The sequence below is a fragment of the Miniopterus natalensis genome, chromosome 12 (assembly GCF_054644295.1).
Source record: "Miniopterus natalensis isolate mMinNat1 chromosome 12, mMinNat1.hap1, whole genome shotgun sequence".
Classification (NCBI taxonomy): Eukaryota; Metazoa; Chordata; class Mammalia; order Chiroptera; family Miniopteridae; genus Miniopterus; species Miniopterus natalensis.
In genome coordinates this window covers 66,491,285-66,508,339 of record NC_142092.1, presented here as the reverse complement: position 1 = coordinate 66,508,339, position 17,055 = coordinate 66,491,285, and the positions used below count along the sequence as shown (strand labels likewise).

The 17,055-nt window shown below is 42.8% G+C and overlaps 1 protein-coding gene across 1 annotated transcript in view; it reads left to right on the top strand.

The window, feature by feature from the left end:
* The first annotated feature begins 7,258 nt into the window (after window positions 1-7,258).
* The window catches only part of DENND1A (DENN domain containing 1A), a 405,649-nt gene continuing 395,852 nt past the window's right edge, over window positions 7,259-17,055 (top strand). The window contains exon 1 of the mRNA XM_087822901.1: window positions 7,259-7,324. Coding sequence (XP_087679027.1) covers window positions 7,308-7,324 — 17 coding nt within the window. The 5' untranslated portion in view covers window positions 7,259-7,307. The remainder of the gene's footprint in view (window positions 7,325-17,055) is intronic.

The window sequence follows — 17,055 nt, the reverse complement described above, 5'->3', positions numbered from 1 at the left end:
TTGCTGTATCCCCAGAACCAAGCATGAGGCACAAAGCACACAGTAAGCCCACTGTAAATGTTTGCTGAGTACTATGCTGCTTGGCTTGGGAGGGGAAAGGGCCTCAGTTGGGAGCAAGAAAAACTCCTAAGCACAGGACCTGGCACACAAGATGAATTTGGCATGTGAGTGAATGGATTGTTGATGTCACCTACCTTGGGTGACAAATGCACTGACTGTCTTAGGAAGCCAACAGGTAGAATCAGGTCCAGAGCTGGAGGCTGGTGAAACAGGAGAGAAGCAGGTGGCCTGCTGAGGCTCCAGAGATACTGATGGGAATGCTGTTCATATTGGCATCTGGGAAAGGCTCGAGTCAGTGGTTCCCTACCTCCTTGTGGACCTGCATCACTTGTGGAGCTTGTGGAAACACATAGCCTCTGATCTGGTTTCTGAAGCAGGATTTTCAGAACTCTGGACTTCGTATTATGAACCAGCATCCTAGGTGATGCCAATATACACAGCTAATTATGGCAACCAAGGCCTTTAATCACCAGTCCTTGTTGGCCTTTATGATAATTAGATTATTGGTTGGTTGTTGTTAGGAAACAACTATACAACAGAACACATTGAGTCACTACCAGTGGTTGAGCGTCGACCTAGGAACCAGGAAGTCACGGTTCGATTCCCAGTCAGGGCACATGCCCGGGTTGCGGGCTCGATCCCCAGTGGGGGATGTGCAGGAGGCAGGTGACCAACAACTCTCTCATCATTGATGTTTCTCTCTGAAATCAATAAAGATATATTTAGAAAGAAAAAAAGGACTTAAGTACATCATTTAAAATCCGTGTTTAGCCAGGAGAGGACTGCAAAGGAATTACATGTACTATTTATTTTTGAACAATATCAAGTTATTATCATCACTGAGAAAAAAATAATAGTTGGTGAATTAATGAATAAATCAGTGAAGAAAAACCAAAGCAAGATAAAACATTGCATCTTAGAGAATTAACAAACTCACAATTAGGAGTTAAGGCATCTGGGCTGAGTCCTGGCTCCATCACCTTCTGGCTGTTTGATCTCAGCTAAGTCACTTGAACTAGCTGTGTATCAGCACCTTCATTTTTAAAGCAAGGACAATAGCTCTCCCTGATTATTGAGCAGTTGGGAAAATATAAATCATTAAATATTTTCAATGTAACATTATTAACAATAATAAAAGAATGAACCATATAATGAGAGAGCAGGTGAGCACCCTGGCAGGGTTACCACATAAGAGGAAGGGCTCAAACACCTTTAGCCCTCAGAAGAAGGTAAAGACCTTTATATCATATTACATCATGTACAAAAATGCCCTCAAAATGTATCAAAGACCTAGATGTAAGAGTGAAAGCTAAAAATACTCAGAAAAAACATAGGGGGAAAACTTTATGACATTGGATTTGGCAATGATTTCTTGGATATGACACCGAAGGAACAGGCAAGAAAAGAAAAAATAGATAAATAGGACTACATCAAAATTAAACATTTTCCTGCATCAAAGAACATTATCAACAGAGTGAAAAGGCAACCTACCTTTTGGGAATGGGAGAATATATTTGCAAGTCATATATCTGATAAGAGGTTAATATCAAGAATATATAAATAACTCCTATAACTCAACAATGACAGACAACCTGATTAAAAAATGAGCAAAGAACTTGAATAGAAATTTCTGCAAAGAAGCCTTGCAAATGGCCAATAAGCACATGAAAAGATGCTCAGCATCACTATCATTAAGAAAATGCAAATCTAAACTACACCCATTAGGATGGCTACTATGGAAAAACAGAAAATAACAAGTGTTGGTGAGGATATGGAGAAATCAGAACAATTGTGCCCTGTTGGTGGGAATGTAATATGGTGCAGCTGCCGTGGAAAACAGTACAGTGGTTCCTCAAAAAACGTAAAAACAGAATTATCACATGATGTAGCAATTACACTTCTGGGTATATATGCAAATGAACTGCAAGCAGGAACTCAAGAGATATTTATATATCCATGTTCATAGCAACATTATTCATAATAGCCAAAAGGTGGACGCAACTCTAGTGTCCTTTGACGGGTGACTAGATTAACCAAATGTGGTCTATACATACAATGGAAAGGATGGGAATTCTGCCACGTGCTTCAACATGAACGAGCCTTGAAGACATCATGCTACGGGAAATAAACCAGTCACAAAGGATGAATACTGCATGATTCCGCTTATATGAGACTCTAGAGTAGTCAGATTCATAAAGATCAAATGTAGAATCATGGTTGGCAGGAGCTGGAGGCGGGGGAGAAAATGGGGAGTTACTGCTTAATGGCGACAAAGTTATAGTTTGGGGAGATTTTTCAAAAAGTTGTAGAGATGGTGGTGATAGTTGCACAGCAATGTGAATATACTTAATGCCACTGAATTGTAAATTTAAAAATGGTTAAGTGGTATAGTTTGTTATGTATATTTTACCACAATTAACGAAAATATAAACAAATAGAAGGGAAAGAAATGTACTAATTCAATAAACTAAGTTCAAACTTAAGAAAGAAAGCATTTCCCAAATCCTGTTCTGTGCCTCAGACTGAGGGGTATGAGGTCATTTATACACTTATTCAATATCTATTGGTCACTGGCCACTGTATGCCTGCCAGGCTCTGTTCTAGAGGTTGACGTCTAGGTAGACAAACCTGATGTGGTTCCTGTCTTTATCAATCTGACAACTTAGCAGAATAACATTCCCATTTATTGAATAGCAAATATATAGCAGGAAACTTACACTCTTTATTTCATTTCACCTTCATGAGATGGGTATTACCATCCCCTTATTTAAAATGAGGAAACTAAAGCTTAGAGAGTTTAAGGAACTTTCTCCAAGTTCACTCAGCTAACATCTTGGGTCTGCCTAATTCCAGAATCCCTTCTCTTGACTACTTGTATATAATACCTGGGTTCCCCTCTTAGGAGATCCACGATGCACTTGCTACATGAATGTCCATGAGAGGTTCAGTAGGGAAACCTACTTGACTCAGCATGATTCTGTGTATCCCAAAGTTATTTCCTTACATAACACCCCCTTTTGGCGTCAGGGTAGCAGCACCCCTGTTAACAAGCTGTGGATTCTTTCTGCTGAATATAACTGCAACATCCAAGAGAATTAAAACATGTGTCCAGACAAAAACCTATACACGAATGTTCACAGAGTGATATTCATAATAGCCAGAAAGTGGCCACAACCCAAGTGGCCATTAACAATGGATAAACAAAATGTGGCCCATCCATATAATACAGTATTATTAGGCAATAAGAGTGTCGCAAAGATAGGTGGTGCAACATGGATGAACTCGGAACACGTCAGGCTAAGTGAAAGCAGCCAGACAGGCCACATTATTAGATGATTCCACTTGCACGCAATATCCGGAATAGGCAGATCCCCAGAGACAGGAAACTGACTCAGGTTGCCAGGGGCTGGGGGAGGGCAGGCGAGGTGAGTGACTGGAAAGGTGGGTGAGGGGTTTCTTTGTGGGATAATAAAGTATTCTGGAGTGAGATAGTGGTGACAGTTTGTACGATTTGGTGACTATACTAACAACCACTGAATTGCACACAATAAAATTTTATGGCATGTAAATTATATCTTAAATTAAAAAAGAATATAGTCACAACTAAGCGTACTAAGAACAACAGACCACTGGCTACTTGGTCCTGCCATTTTATACTGTATCGTTAGTGGGGTATTAGAGCTCTTTGGGGTTGCTGCCTTCCTCTCAATAATCTTGGCCCCCTAAACAGAAAAAACAAACAGGTAGAAGGAAGCGAGGGCAAGCTTGGAAACTGAGGAGCATCGAAGTGGCTGCGCAGGTGGCATCACACACAATGTTGGACTTTTTTTTATCTGCTAGATTTGCTTAGTTAGCCTATTTTGACAACAGTTGAGAAGGCCAAGTTCCTAAACCCCTTCTCATCTCCGGAAGGTTTCAATTCCAAAAACTGATTATGCTATGTAGTTGGCAGGAAGTTCTCCTTTTGTTTGAATAACATCAGATTCAACTAAGTTTAATGGAATGATAAAACAATAAGCCACACTGAATTACAGCATTTAAAAAAAAATCCTCACCCAAGGATATTTTTTCCATTGCTTTTCAGAGAGAGTGGAAGAGAGAGAGAGAGACAGAGAGAGAGAAACATCAATGTGAGCTGTGAGAGAGACACATCGATTGGTTGCCTCCTGCACCTGCCCCAACCGGGACCTGGGGATCGAGCCTGCAACAGAAGTGTATGCCCTTAGCTGGAATCGAACCTGGGGCCCTTCAGTCCCCGGACCGATGCTCTAACCACTGTGCCAAACGGCTAGGGCTAAACTTCTAATTTTCCAGTCACTGTTATTTTAGTCTTCTATCCTTTACATTGAACTGAATTCTAACTGATTCAGGATGGAAACAATTACATTCTGGGCTGGGAACTCAGGTCTTTTGAATCCAAGTATAGGATTATTTATTATGAAGATTATTACTATTAATAATAAAAGCCAACCTCTGCTAAGTGTCTTGTGTATAATAGTTGCTATTTTTTGAGTGCTCACTAAAATGTCAATCAGTGTTTAAGTACTTTATAAATGTCATTAACTCATTTAATTCTCATATCGACTCAGTAAGATATATCTATTACTATAGTTTCCATTTCACAGACAGAGGCATACAGAAATGAATAACTTGTATTCATCTCCAAGAACACATTTATTTTAGTAAGAGGTAGGGCTATGACTTGAACCCAGGCAGTCTGGTCCCAGTGCCTGCACTCTTAGCTCCTACATTATACTCTCTCTTAGGATATGAGCTCCTGGTCACCCTCTATACCCCTTTTACCAAGGAGGAAACTAAAGCAGGCAGTTGTCTAATTATTTGCTTAAAATCTCTCTGCTAGTCAGTGGTGCAGACAGCATTAGAAGCCAGACTCCTAACTCCCAGTTCAATGCTCTCTCCCCAGACCACCCTGCAGTCTCAGAGGCCACCTGGACAGATACATAATCCCCCACCCCCACTTCAGTCTTCCCCTCCAACACACACACACACACACACACACACACACACACACACACACACACACACTCGCATGCCACCCAGCAGGCACCCAGACATTTCTGTGGCCAGGATGGCTACAACCTCCTTTGAAAAGCAGCCAGCTTTGCCCTTCACCAAATAACTGTTTTATTTATAGACTCCTGCTTGGAGCTTTTGAACTGGCTGCTCATTCCAGGGAAGATCTTGATAACAACTGTTCCTTGGAGAGGGTTCATAGGAAACAAGGGGAGTAAACACCACAGAGGCACTGCCGGTCGGGCGCAGCTTTGCTCCTGGGGGTGTTTATAAGTCGGGGTTGGTGTCTGGGTGTGAAAGACTTTGAATTCAAAATGGCAGTTTGGACGTTTTCAATGTTTTTGTTTTAATTTAAAAAAGTTCACCTTTTGCCTTCTACAACCTCAGGGCATAGGCAACAGAGAGAAATTATCTGTATCCAGAATGTCATTCCAATAGGAGTTCTTGCTTTCTTTGCTTCCCGGCTGGGGCCTAGGACAAGTTACTGTAGTGAACTGTGGGGTGGGGGAGACACTGAATTTATAAGAGCTAAATTGGCAGAAGGGATAAAGGGCATTTCAGAACAGAAAACTGATAGAAAGGCAGAAAGACGGACAGACAGACAGAAAAAAAGGAAGGAAGGAAGGAAGGGAGGAAGGGAGGAAGGGAGGAAGGAAGGAAGGAAGGAAGGAAGGAAGGAAGGAAGGAAGGAAGGAAGGAAGGAAGGAAGGAAGGAAGGAAGGAAGGGGAAAGAAAGGCCTAATTTCAAAAGTGAACTATGAACCTACAGTGTCTTCTGACTTATGACCAAAGATGCCATAATCCTAAAGCCTATGTCACATGTGTCTGGAATTATTCAGCCTGGATGCTAATCTCTTCTCACCTGGTTCTAGTTATGTAGGTTACGTAACCTGGAGCAAATGCCTCAGTCTCCTCTTTGTGCAATGAGGTTTCAACTCCCAGGACTAGTGTGAGGATTGGTGCTAACCATGTGGGGCAAACGCAGCGCCTGGCTCAGGGAGGGCCCTGGCTCACGCTCATTGAACAGTAGCTAATGTCACTGTCAATCCTTTGTGATTCCTCCAGGCCTAGAGGACATGATATTGGGGTGCTCATGAAAGTGAGCCCCAAGAGGGAGGGGAGCAGGGGGAGGTAGGCGATCTTTGCTCTCAAATACCTTCATTTGCATTGAGCTCCTCTTTCTCAGGGACTGTTATGGTGACCTGAGTTTTCTGCATTGGAGCCGCTCAAGCGGCTGATAAAGGGAGACAGAGGCCCTCAAGGGTAAGGCAGAGCAGACCCACTAAATGGTCCTATGACCCCCCCCCCGCCCCCGCGGCTTTCCCGTGGGTGCAGTTCTATAGATCTACAGATCAGTGGGATGGAGCCCTTTAAGGGCCTGTGCCTGGAGGGTATGATGCTCAGAGCTCGGGAGGTCAGTGGGCAGAAGCGCGGTCCCCCCCAAACCCCCTTCGGGCGGCCCCACTTCCCGGAAGGCCTCCTTCAAGGCCTAACGGGTGGGGAAGGGGCCTCCCTCAAGGATCATGTTGGGGAAGTGGACGGGGTGATGGAGGGTCCCTGGCTCCCTTGAGGAACTTACTGGAAGGTACGGGAATTTCTAAGGGAAAACTTGTATTTTCATGGAGGCCTGAGTATCTCTACACCAGACCTACTGGTGGGAGACCTCCATGAGGGAGGAACGGGTGAAGGTTCCTTCAGGGGAGCTTGGGGGTCTCTATGGGATGAGGGTCTTTTCAAGGGGGTTGTAAGTGGAGTTTTCTATAGATCAGGGGAATGGAGCCCTTTAAGAGCCTGTACCCGGAAGGTATGATACACAGAGCCCGGGAGTCAGTGGGCGGAAGCGCGGTGCCCCCTACCCCCCCTCAGGCGGCCCCACCTCCCGGGAGCTGACTACACTTCCCGGCAGCCCCTGCGGGAGGCGGCGGCGGCAGCGGCGGCGCGGGAGGGAGGGGGCGGCGGTGTGAGAGGCGGCGGGGGCGGCGCGCGCCGGGCACGCGCGCCGGGGACCATGGCGTTCGCCGGGCTGGAGCTAGTGCATTAACCCGGGGAGGCGGCGGCAGCGGCGAGGGAGCGAGCCTCGCGCGGGCGGGCCCAGCCTGAGGGAAGGGAGGAAGGGGCGGGGAGAGCGCCCGAGGGAGGCCGGTCAGCCGGGCGGGCGGGCAGGCAGCGCAGCGCCGAGCGGGCCCGCGGGCCCATGAGGAGGCCCGGGGACCATGGGCTCCAGGATCAAGTGAGTGCGGCCGGGCCGGGCGGAGCCGGGCCGGGCGCGGGGCGGCGAGGCCGGGCAGTGGCTGAAGGCCGTGGGTCGCGCGGGGGACTTGTTGCCGGGACCCCAGGGACAACCCGCACGCCAGCGTCACGCGGGGAGGGGGCCGGTTGCCATGGCGATTCTGGGAGGCGCGGGGGTGGGGTGCGCGTGAGTGGTAGGGCGCTGGTGGTCAGGTGTCCCCTCCTCACCTGAGGGCGGGAGCTGCTGAGGTGACCAGGTGGTCTTCTCTCCGGGATCACCGAGAGCCTCTGAAAATGGTCTTACAAGTGTTGGGGGGAGGGCGAGAAATCTCCGGAAGCAACTCTCCAAATGGGTGTGTTTGGGGCTCCCCTGAGAGTTGGGCAGGTCCCGGGGGGTAGCCCTCGGCTACTTAAGGCCTGAGGCTCCCCCCCAAAAGTCGCGTGAGGTTCTCAGAGGGAAGGGGGCCACTCATGGATCTAAGGTCTGGATGGCCTGGGGTGAAGGCCCTTTTTTCTCTCCTCCTAGTTCGCCTCTTATCTGTGCAAGTCTCCACGCCACAAGGGCCAAAGGCTGTGAAGGAGCTACCTCTGTGCTGTAACTGAGCACCTGATAATTGTTGGAAAGGCTTTGTAATCCTATCCGGCAAATTCCCTCACTCATTCTTTCACCTGGAGGCCCGGGTTGGGGTTAGTTTTCCAGGGAAATTGTTGATGCATCTAACTTCAGAACCCATTGAAACCTTGTTTCCCTCCTTCTACCCCAGAAGTTGACTTTGGAAAGTGCAACTTTTATGCAGTCCAATTTGGGTGTGTTGTTTTGGACTCTATCTCCTCTCCCAGTCTTTTGGCCTCTCCCTCAGCTCCAGAGCAGGAGATGCCTTATCTCTAATGACTAACAAATGTTCATAGAATTGTTTGAGGGCACTTACAAAGTTGACAGCATAGGCTTTTTCTTAACAGCTTTCATAGGACTCTTGAAACCTGCTTACAAGAAAGTCTATGGAATGTGTTTATTTCAGCATTTTGAGAATTATGCTAGGGGAAGTTTGAAAGGGGAAGAGCCTTAGGGGCAAAATCTAATAATTATTTAAAAATGGCATCCTTGTCCAGTGGATGTCCATGCAATGTAACCTTTGTTCAGCCTTGTAGTCCCTTGAGGCTCAGGCTTCCAGTCACAAAATGTGTCCAATACGTGCTGCAGCAGCCCTGAGACCTCTGCTAAATGAACCGAGAAGAGTTTATGATAATGAAAATGCAAGAGTTGGATGAGAACACTATTCTTGATTTCTGTGGAACTGAGGGGGGAAATTTAGAGGCGTGCTCCAAGTGAGGAGCTTAAGAGGGCCTGGAGGTAAAAAAGACAGTTTGTGCAGCATTGGGATTAAAGAGGCACTCCAAGTTTAGCTCCTGCTTGCAAGGAAGAGTTGTAAACTTGGATTTCAATAGCACTTAGAAACACCCTCCAAAAGCCACCTTAGAGTCGCAGAGTATGCTTGTTAGGATGCTTACCCTTCTTGTTACAGGAAGTTCAAAAACTGTGTGATAGGAGGCAGCCAGTGTGAGAGCCAGCATGAAAATCCAACAAGTAGAAGTTCAGATGATTAGGCATTGGGTCTCTGGCTTGCTTGTGAAGGTTGCAACTTGACAAATACATATCTCAAGTGTGTTTTGGGAACCCATCACTCTGAGCACTTGGGGAAAAGAACTTACTAATGCAAGAAATTATATCAACCATGAAATTAGTATAAAGAATAACCTCAATCTTGAAATGAGACTGCTTTGTTATGAAAACTTGGGCTTAGGGAATATTTTAGCTTTACTTGTGGTGAGACTGAGAGAATATGAAGAGAGAAGTTATGAAAAGTACTTGGGATTTACGGTGACTATTGACTGCCACTTCTGCCTGCAGCTAGGCATGGGGATGGGCAGGTGGCCAGGAAACCATGTACTTAGGTGCAGCCCTACTTGTTGGAGGAAATAGCTTTGGTTACTACTGACCATTCCCTCCTGACAGGGAAGAAGACACTTAGCTCAAGGCGTTCACCTGGCTGAGGTGAAATCTAAGTGTGTAGGCTCCATTGTGTAGGACGGTCTTGGGGGTGGGGGAGTAGGAGGCAGAGAGCACACTGAGGTCTCTCCAAGCAGCAGAGCATATCGGCTGCCTGCATTTTCTCTTGCTTATCTTTGATGCTATGTGGCCCAGTCAGGCTGAGATACAGAGTTAGATCTGGATTCAAGTTCCAGCTCTTTTGTCTACTAACTACAAAACTTCACACAAAGTTCCTTATTTACCCTGAGGGTAAAATGGGGAAAGCTGTTGTTGCAGGGCCAGTATGAACAGTAACCATAGTATCATCATGACTGCAGGACCCACATTAAAAGCTCAGTAATTGTTAGTTTTCTTTTACACTTTATTAAAATTCTAAGAAAACTGGTATATTTTATACCAGAAATGTTAGAGAACTGGATGTTTCAGGTAATGGAGAAGAAAGTTCTGATGATCAAGGAATAAGAATGTTAACATACAGAGCAGGATTTAACATTCTCTCAGTAAAAAATAGAAGTGATTAAAAACAATACTCTGTGTAGTTGTGAAGCTGGTGTCTGCTGTATGATCAGCTGAGTTGCTAGGCATAGGTGTTGAGATTTAGTGCCCAATCAGACTTTCCTTTTAAGCTAAGACTGGTTGAGCACAATCCAGGCATGGTGGCAATGCTTTACATGAACCATTTCATCAAATCCTCACAATTGTCCAATAATGTAGGTGCTATCAACCACATTTTTAAAATGAGAGAATGGCAGTTTATAGGCCTAAGGCCCAATGCAATCCCTTGGAAGCCTGCCCTGATGTCAGTTCTCCACCCCCACTCTGAGCCAGGTGCCCTTCATCTGCACCACTCTTCCCCAGCCTAGGCCCGGTGCCCTTCATCTGTGTATCCTCTCCCTAGCCGAGGCCAGGGGCTCCTCATCTGTTTCTGTGGCTCCTTGTGTTTATCACTGTTATAGCAGTTGCTTGTCTGTCTCCCATACTAAGCCTGACAAACTTTGAGAGAACCTGTGTCAAACCCAGTACCTGACACAAGATTGTTTAGGAAGAGTTTATGGAATGCATTTAAGAAGTATGTGAGGATATGAATTGAAGATCCTAACTGAATGTACATAGAGTTAAAAGAACAATTTGCTACTTGAACTCTTGAGGAGGAAGAGTTTTTACATTTTACAAGTTTTTAAGCCAAATTGCCTTGGTCTAGTCAGACTGTTCCTTATATTTTCTAAAGAGAGTTCAGTTCATGTTCATTTTAATAGAGGAACATTGTCTTGCCCCACACCAAACATTTACTTGAGAAAGGAAAGAAAAGGTCACCAGTTTGCAGGTATTACCCTGGAAAGCTCCTAGGCTTTAAAACCTGAGCAGACATTTATTTATCTAGAGGGCTAAAAGGAGCAGTGGTGACTGGCATCTTCGACAGCTATGTTTAAATCTTAGTTGGTGTTTGAGTGATCCCAGTGGACTGGAATGTGGTTAATATGAAGCAATTTAACTGATAATGCAGACACACAGCAGGAAACTGTGTGGCAGTTTAATATTGCTTGTGGTGACATCCTAGAAATTGTTTCCAGGCACCACGGGCAGGAAGTGGATTGTAAGTAATCGAAGGAAGTATTCTAAGTGAGTTTGAAGAAACCTGACATTTATGGGCTCAGAGAAAAGCATACTCAAAGATTTGAAGTCATAGAGGGACAGGACAGGGCAGCTGATTTGGCCTTGTGGCGTTTATTCTGCATTAGCCTGTATACCTGTCTTCTGTCCCTGTCAGACTGTGACCTCTTTGAGGTTGGTGACCAAGAAATTTATCTATTTATTCATTCACTCACTATAGGACTAAGAGTGTCAAGCACATATTAAACACTCAATAAATGCCAATCATTATTGTTATGATCATAATTGGTAGTATTATGTGCCTGGTAGTGCACTAGGGCACAGAAATGAGAGTTTTCTTTGCTTTAAGGCTTTCCAAAGTAGTTGTAAGACAGAAATGTAAAACAGAACCAACTCCCTGCAGGCCTTCTCCCCTTCAAAATAAGACAACCCTGAGTATAATACAATAAAATCATTGTTATGTTGGAGGTCCAGCCAATTATGAATAGGTAAGTAGAGGAGAGACTTTTCTAAGGAGGGAAGGCTCAGCAAACAAAGGCTTCTTCAAGAAGATACTGTTTTAGTTGAGATCGGAGAGATGAGTAAGGGTATGAAAGGGGCAAGAGTGGTGATGGGTGGCAGGGTGGTGACAGCTGTGATGGTTGTCTTGGTGGCAGCAGTCATAGTCTCAATGCAGAAACTGTGTGTGTGGGGAAGTGACATATTAGGGAAATAGTACTAATTACCATTTTATTAGGCACTTAAGTGTTAGGAATGGTGTCAGACATTGGGAACTATAATGGCAAATAATACACATTCATTCCCACTCTTGTTGGGAGCTTACAGTCTGGTGGACTTAACAAAAAATATCCAATCAGCTCACATAAAGCTATGTGGATGTGCTACAGAGGAAATGAAATTCCAAGAGAGAGCGAAAGGAGTGGCTTTCCTATTTCAGATAGAGAGGGAAGGCTTACTGTGGAGATGAGTTTGAGCTGAGACTTAAAAGGATGAGAAGTCATTAGCCATGGAAAGAGACTGGACAGAACTTTTCATTCCAGGCAGAGAGTAGAGAACATACAAAGACCTCAAGGTAAGAAACCTTAGTGTAGTTAAGGAACTGATAGAAGGCCAGTGGGTTTGGGAAATGACTGATGGCAGAGAGGCTTGAGGTTAAGGTCAGAGAGAGAGGCCTGGGCAAGGACTCATAGGCTGTGGCAATCTGGAAACAACTTTATTAAGTTATAAGTCATACACCATAACATTTATTTTTTGACTGTGTCAGTAAGTGGTTTTTAGTATGCTCACAAAAGTGTGATCGGTCACCACTGACCGATTCCAGAACATTGTCATCACCCCAGGAAGATGCCCTATATCCATTAGCAATCACTCCCCATCCCTCTCCAAACCCTCTCAGCCCTAGGCAGTCACTAATTGTTGTTGCTGTAGATTTGGCCATTTCGGGCATTTTTTATCAGTTGCATCATACACTATATAATCCTTTGTCTTTCATGTAACATAATAGTTCCAAAGTTTATCCATGTTTATAGCATATGGGTATTTCATTTTTATTGCTGAGTAATATTGTATGAACAAACCACATTCATTCATTCATTCATTCATTAGTTGTTAGGTATTTGGGTTGATTCTCCTTTTTCACTGTTATGAATAATGTTATGAACATATGCTTTCATTTCTTTTGGGTATATACCTAGGAATGGAATTGCTGGATTGTATGGTAACTGTGTTTAAGGAACTGTTAAACTGTTTTCCAAAGCAAGTGCACCATTTTGGTAAAGTGGTATCTCATTGTAGTTTTGATTTGGTCCAATGAGTTGTACAGAAAATGAAGGAGGTAGACAGAGGTAGTTTTCTCAGAAGAGGTTGGAACTTGAACTGAAAGATGGGTGAGATTTGGAGAAGGGAGGAGGGATTTCCAGAGGAAGAACAGTGGAATTGCTTGGCAGTGCGGATAAGCCCACCTCATTGTTTTCTGGCACAGAGAAGCAGGCTTGGTTTTTAGGATCACTCTGCTAATCTTTTTTTTGGACTGCTTGTTAAAGGATCCCATTACCAAAATGCACCACAGGCTTGCTTCTTGAGGCCAGTTGTATAGCACAGCTGACATATCTCCCTTCTGTGGCATAAGACTAGAAATTGAAATGTGACTTCTGGAGGGCTTCTCCCTCTAACAGCGCTTTTTCTCTCTTCACCATAGTGCTCCCCTCCCAGCTCCCATAGGAGACAATACAAAGACAGTACAAAAGTCTTGTTGGAGACTGAGCTTCCCCATTATTAGTTGCCAGAGTCAGTCACTTGAATTTTCATGAGGTTTTTTGGAAAATGTATTGGGTGCAACCCCATTATTTAAGTCTTACCCTTTGTAGTCCATGTGAAGAGGTGTGCACAGCAGATAGGAAGACAGAAACAAGGAATGTAAACCCTGAAGTATTGCTGTAGCAAAGTATTTTATTTAGGCCACGTGTAAGCTCCTGGCTAGAATTCTGGTTGTGGGTTGCAAAGGCTTAGCCTTTTCCCTGGCCCTAGGGGGAACTAATCTCTGGATTTGCAACATCCTTTTGCTTAAAAGGATTTTGTGGGGAAATGGAAAGATAAACAAGGAAGAAAAATAAACCAAAGAGAACAAAACAAAATTAGCCTCTACTTTTTTTGGAATTCATACCCATCCTTCCAAGTATTTAGACTTGAAAAGGAGACAAATAACGGAAGTAACAAAAGGTTTGTCCAAAACATAAGTTCCTATAGAAAAGATAAGTTAATGTTCCAGAAGTTCATTTGTAAGTTGGTTAATTGCATTTAGAATGTATTTGTCTCTTAGAGATCCTGTTATGTATAAATCACTGGCTGTCAAGGATAAGGACTTCCCAGGTGTAGGGACCTGTGTGTGCAAAAGACATAGGGAGGTGACAGGGACAGCTGAATTACAGGATATGTGGATGAAGATTATAGGAGTTGACGCTGAAAAAGTAGGTTTGTGCCACTGGGACATGATACCATTGAAAGATAGAGGTGGGAGTGTCATATGATCAGATTTGGGTTTTTAGGAAGGTTATTCTGGCAGCAGTATTTTAGGACAGTTGATATCTTTGGCTTGTGCAAGATGATCCTCTGGGGTGTAAAAATAATATGGTAGAGTTTATATTTGTTTTCATATCAACCTTCAAAATTTCTGTTTTTGTGTTTTCCAATGTATATATTACTATAGTAAAACATTCTTATAATTTATAAATAAATATATGTATATCAGTTGTATGCTCACAGTTTTTCCTGATAGGAAGGAATGCATGGAAAAAATTGGAGACCACTGGTTTACTGACTGTGTTACAATTTATACTGCAGAAGATCAAGGCCCGGAGTGAGGTAGGTGTTGGTTGTCGAAAGAAAAAGGGTGGATTTGAGAGAGATTTTAGGTGGAACTGCAAGACTTGGTGACACATTACGTGTAAGAGGCAAGAGGAGAATCAAAGATGACTTGGCCAGGTTAGCAAAGCTGTATTATAAATGAATGCTTGGAAGCTGAGGACTGGTTATATAATGTGTTTGCTTCTCTGAGGAAAAGTGACAAAGTATGATTGGGAGAGGCATTTTAGTGTGCAGTGAGAAAGGAGGAAATCTAAGGCCTCTGTAGTACATGTGTGTACTTTGTTAGATGAGTAAGACCTAAAGTGGGCTGGGCCAAGTTGCCCAGGGGAAATCTGCCATGTTAGATTTAGAGAGAAAAAAATAAACTTTTGAACTCACTTTAGCCACAGGAAAGGTTTCAGGGATGTTGCATTGATCTTGCTTGGGCTGTATGAATCAAAAGGAGGAAGGAAACCAATCTAGAGAAAGATGCTTGACTCCAAGCAAAAGTTCTTGTATTCCAAGGCGTGAAAGGACCTAGGGGGGTGTGGGCCTTGGAGACTCAGGCTGGAGTGCCCAGAACCACACACAATACCCGCCTGAATTGTAAGTTTCTGAGCCTCAGTTTTTATTTATTTATTTGTTTATGAAAGGAAGCTAATTTTCCTGTAAGGTTGTTGTGAGGCTTAAAAGTGATCTTATATATAGCCCTCAGCAGAGAAGTGACTGTTTAGTAAATGGTAGCGATTCTTAATGTTGCTTGGAGAGGATGGGATACACTTATGTGAACAATCTGGAGCTAAAAAAATGTCAGAAGAGTGCAAGCATTCCTTTTTGTAGTGTTTTTTTTTTTTTAAGATGTAGAGAACGTATTTGCTTTCTCTCTGTGAGTATGTCGGGATGATGTGTTGTATATTTTACTGTGTTTATTTGAAGGATTGCTATTCTGATATGTGCAAAGCACTATTCCTCTTGCTGGTTGGGGAAAAGAAGCTTAACATCTACGAGAGATAAGATGAGCATGCAAATAATTAGAACATTAATATTCTTCCTCTCACAAATAATATTTGAAAACTTTTTTCAGTTTTATAAAAGGTTTATATCATTTATATTTATCTTTGTTTAACTGGTGCTACTGTTCACTGCTAGTCTTTTGAACTTCTCATTTTGTCTTCCTGGGTGCTTAAAATTATTATTTTTTAACATATATTTTGGAAAATGTTAAATATCTATGAAAGTAGAGATACTAGTATGAGCCCCCAAATCTCCATCACTCAGTTTCAACACTTATTAATTTATGGCTTACTTAGTTTCGTTTATAGATAACTGACCATAAACTCCCTCTCCGCCCTTCTGTCCTAGATTGCTTTGAAGCAAATTCCAGATGTCATATCTCATCTTAAATATTTCCATGTGTTTCTAAAAGATAGGCATTATATTATAAAAAACATGATGATATCACACCTAAAAAATTTCCTTTATATCATCAAATATCCAGTGTTCAAAGTTTTCTACTTATCTCAGGTTTTTTTAAACAGTTGATTTGTTTGAATCAAAGTCATATTGTAATTGGTTGATATATATCTCATAAGTCTCTTTTCCCCCCTTGCAGAGTATTTATTGAGAAAGTTGGTTATTTGTCCTGTATATTTTCCATTTCATCCTGCTTAATATGTTCTGTGCCCTATATTTCCTACAGATTGGTAGTTAGATTTAGTGACTTGATCATTTCAAGTTCATTTTCTTGGCAGGAGTACTTGAAAGGTGGTGATAGGTACTTCCATCAGGAGGCACATTATCTCTTTCGATCCCTAATTTATCATGGGCTGTAAAATAGTGATGTTTAGTTTCTATCATTTCTTCTTCATATTAGCTAGAATGCTTCTATGAAGGAAAACGTCCTCATATCAGCTATTTGGTTACCCTGAGATACAGTTCATATATGATTATCTTTATTCATTTTTCAAACTGAGTTAGTTTCCTACCATTTTCCAAAGGTGACTGATTTTATTTTTCAAGTTTCACTTTAAACACAGATTTTTTTAAAGTATACAATTCAGTGGTTTTTAATACATCCATGGAGTTGTACAACCATCACCACAGTCAATTTTAGCAAACTTTCATCACCTCAAAAAGAAATCCCCTACCCATTAATAGTCACTCCCCATTTTCTCCCAAGTCCTCTAGCCCTAGGCAACCCTAATCAGCTTTCAGTCTCTACAGATTTACTTATTCTGGACATTTCATATGAGTGGAATCATTCACTGTGTGGCCTTTTGTAAACATACAGATTTAAACAACTTTTTGCTGTATTTCAACCTACTGTGGTTATCCTCACTGATGTTTAATTTGTCCTATCTTTGTCCAGTGGGAGCTTCTTCAAGTTAACTTCTAGAGTCTTTTTGACAAGATCCCAGTAGTTTTTAATAGCTTCCTTCCCTTTTGGTATGACAGGATGTCCCAGACTCTTCTATGTTTCCTGCTCCAGACCTGTATTCTGCTGTTTCTCTAAGGAGTCTTATTTCCTTTTGGTGGCAAATGGTATTAGATTACAGCCTGGGTTTTAGGACTTTTTAGGGTTTTTTTCCTACTAGATTAGTCATTATTTCTAGGCTCCTCCAAGGATCAGAACTCGGATGTATGTGTTTCTGTTTTTGTGTATGTTTATTTTTTAAATACACGTCCACATTGATTCTAGCATGTCCACATTGATTATAGCATTTTTATTT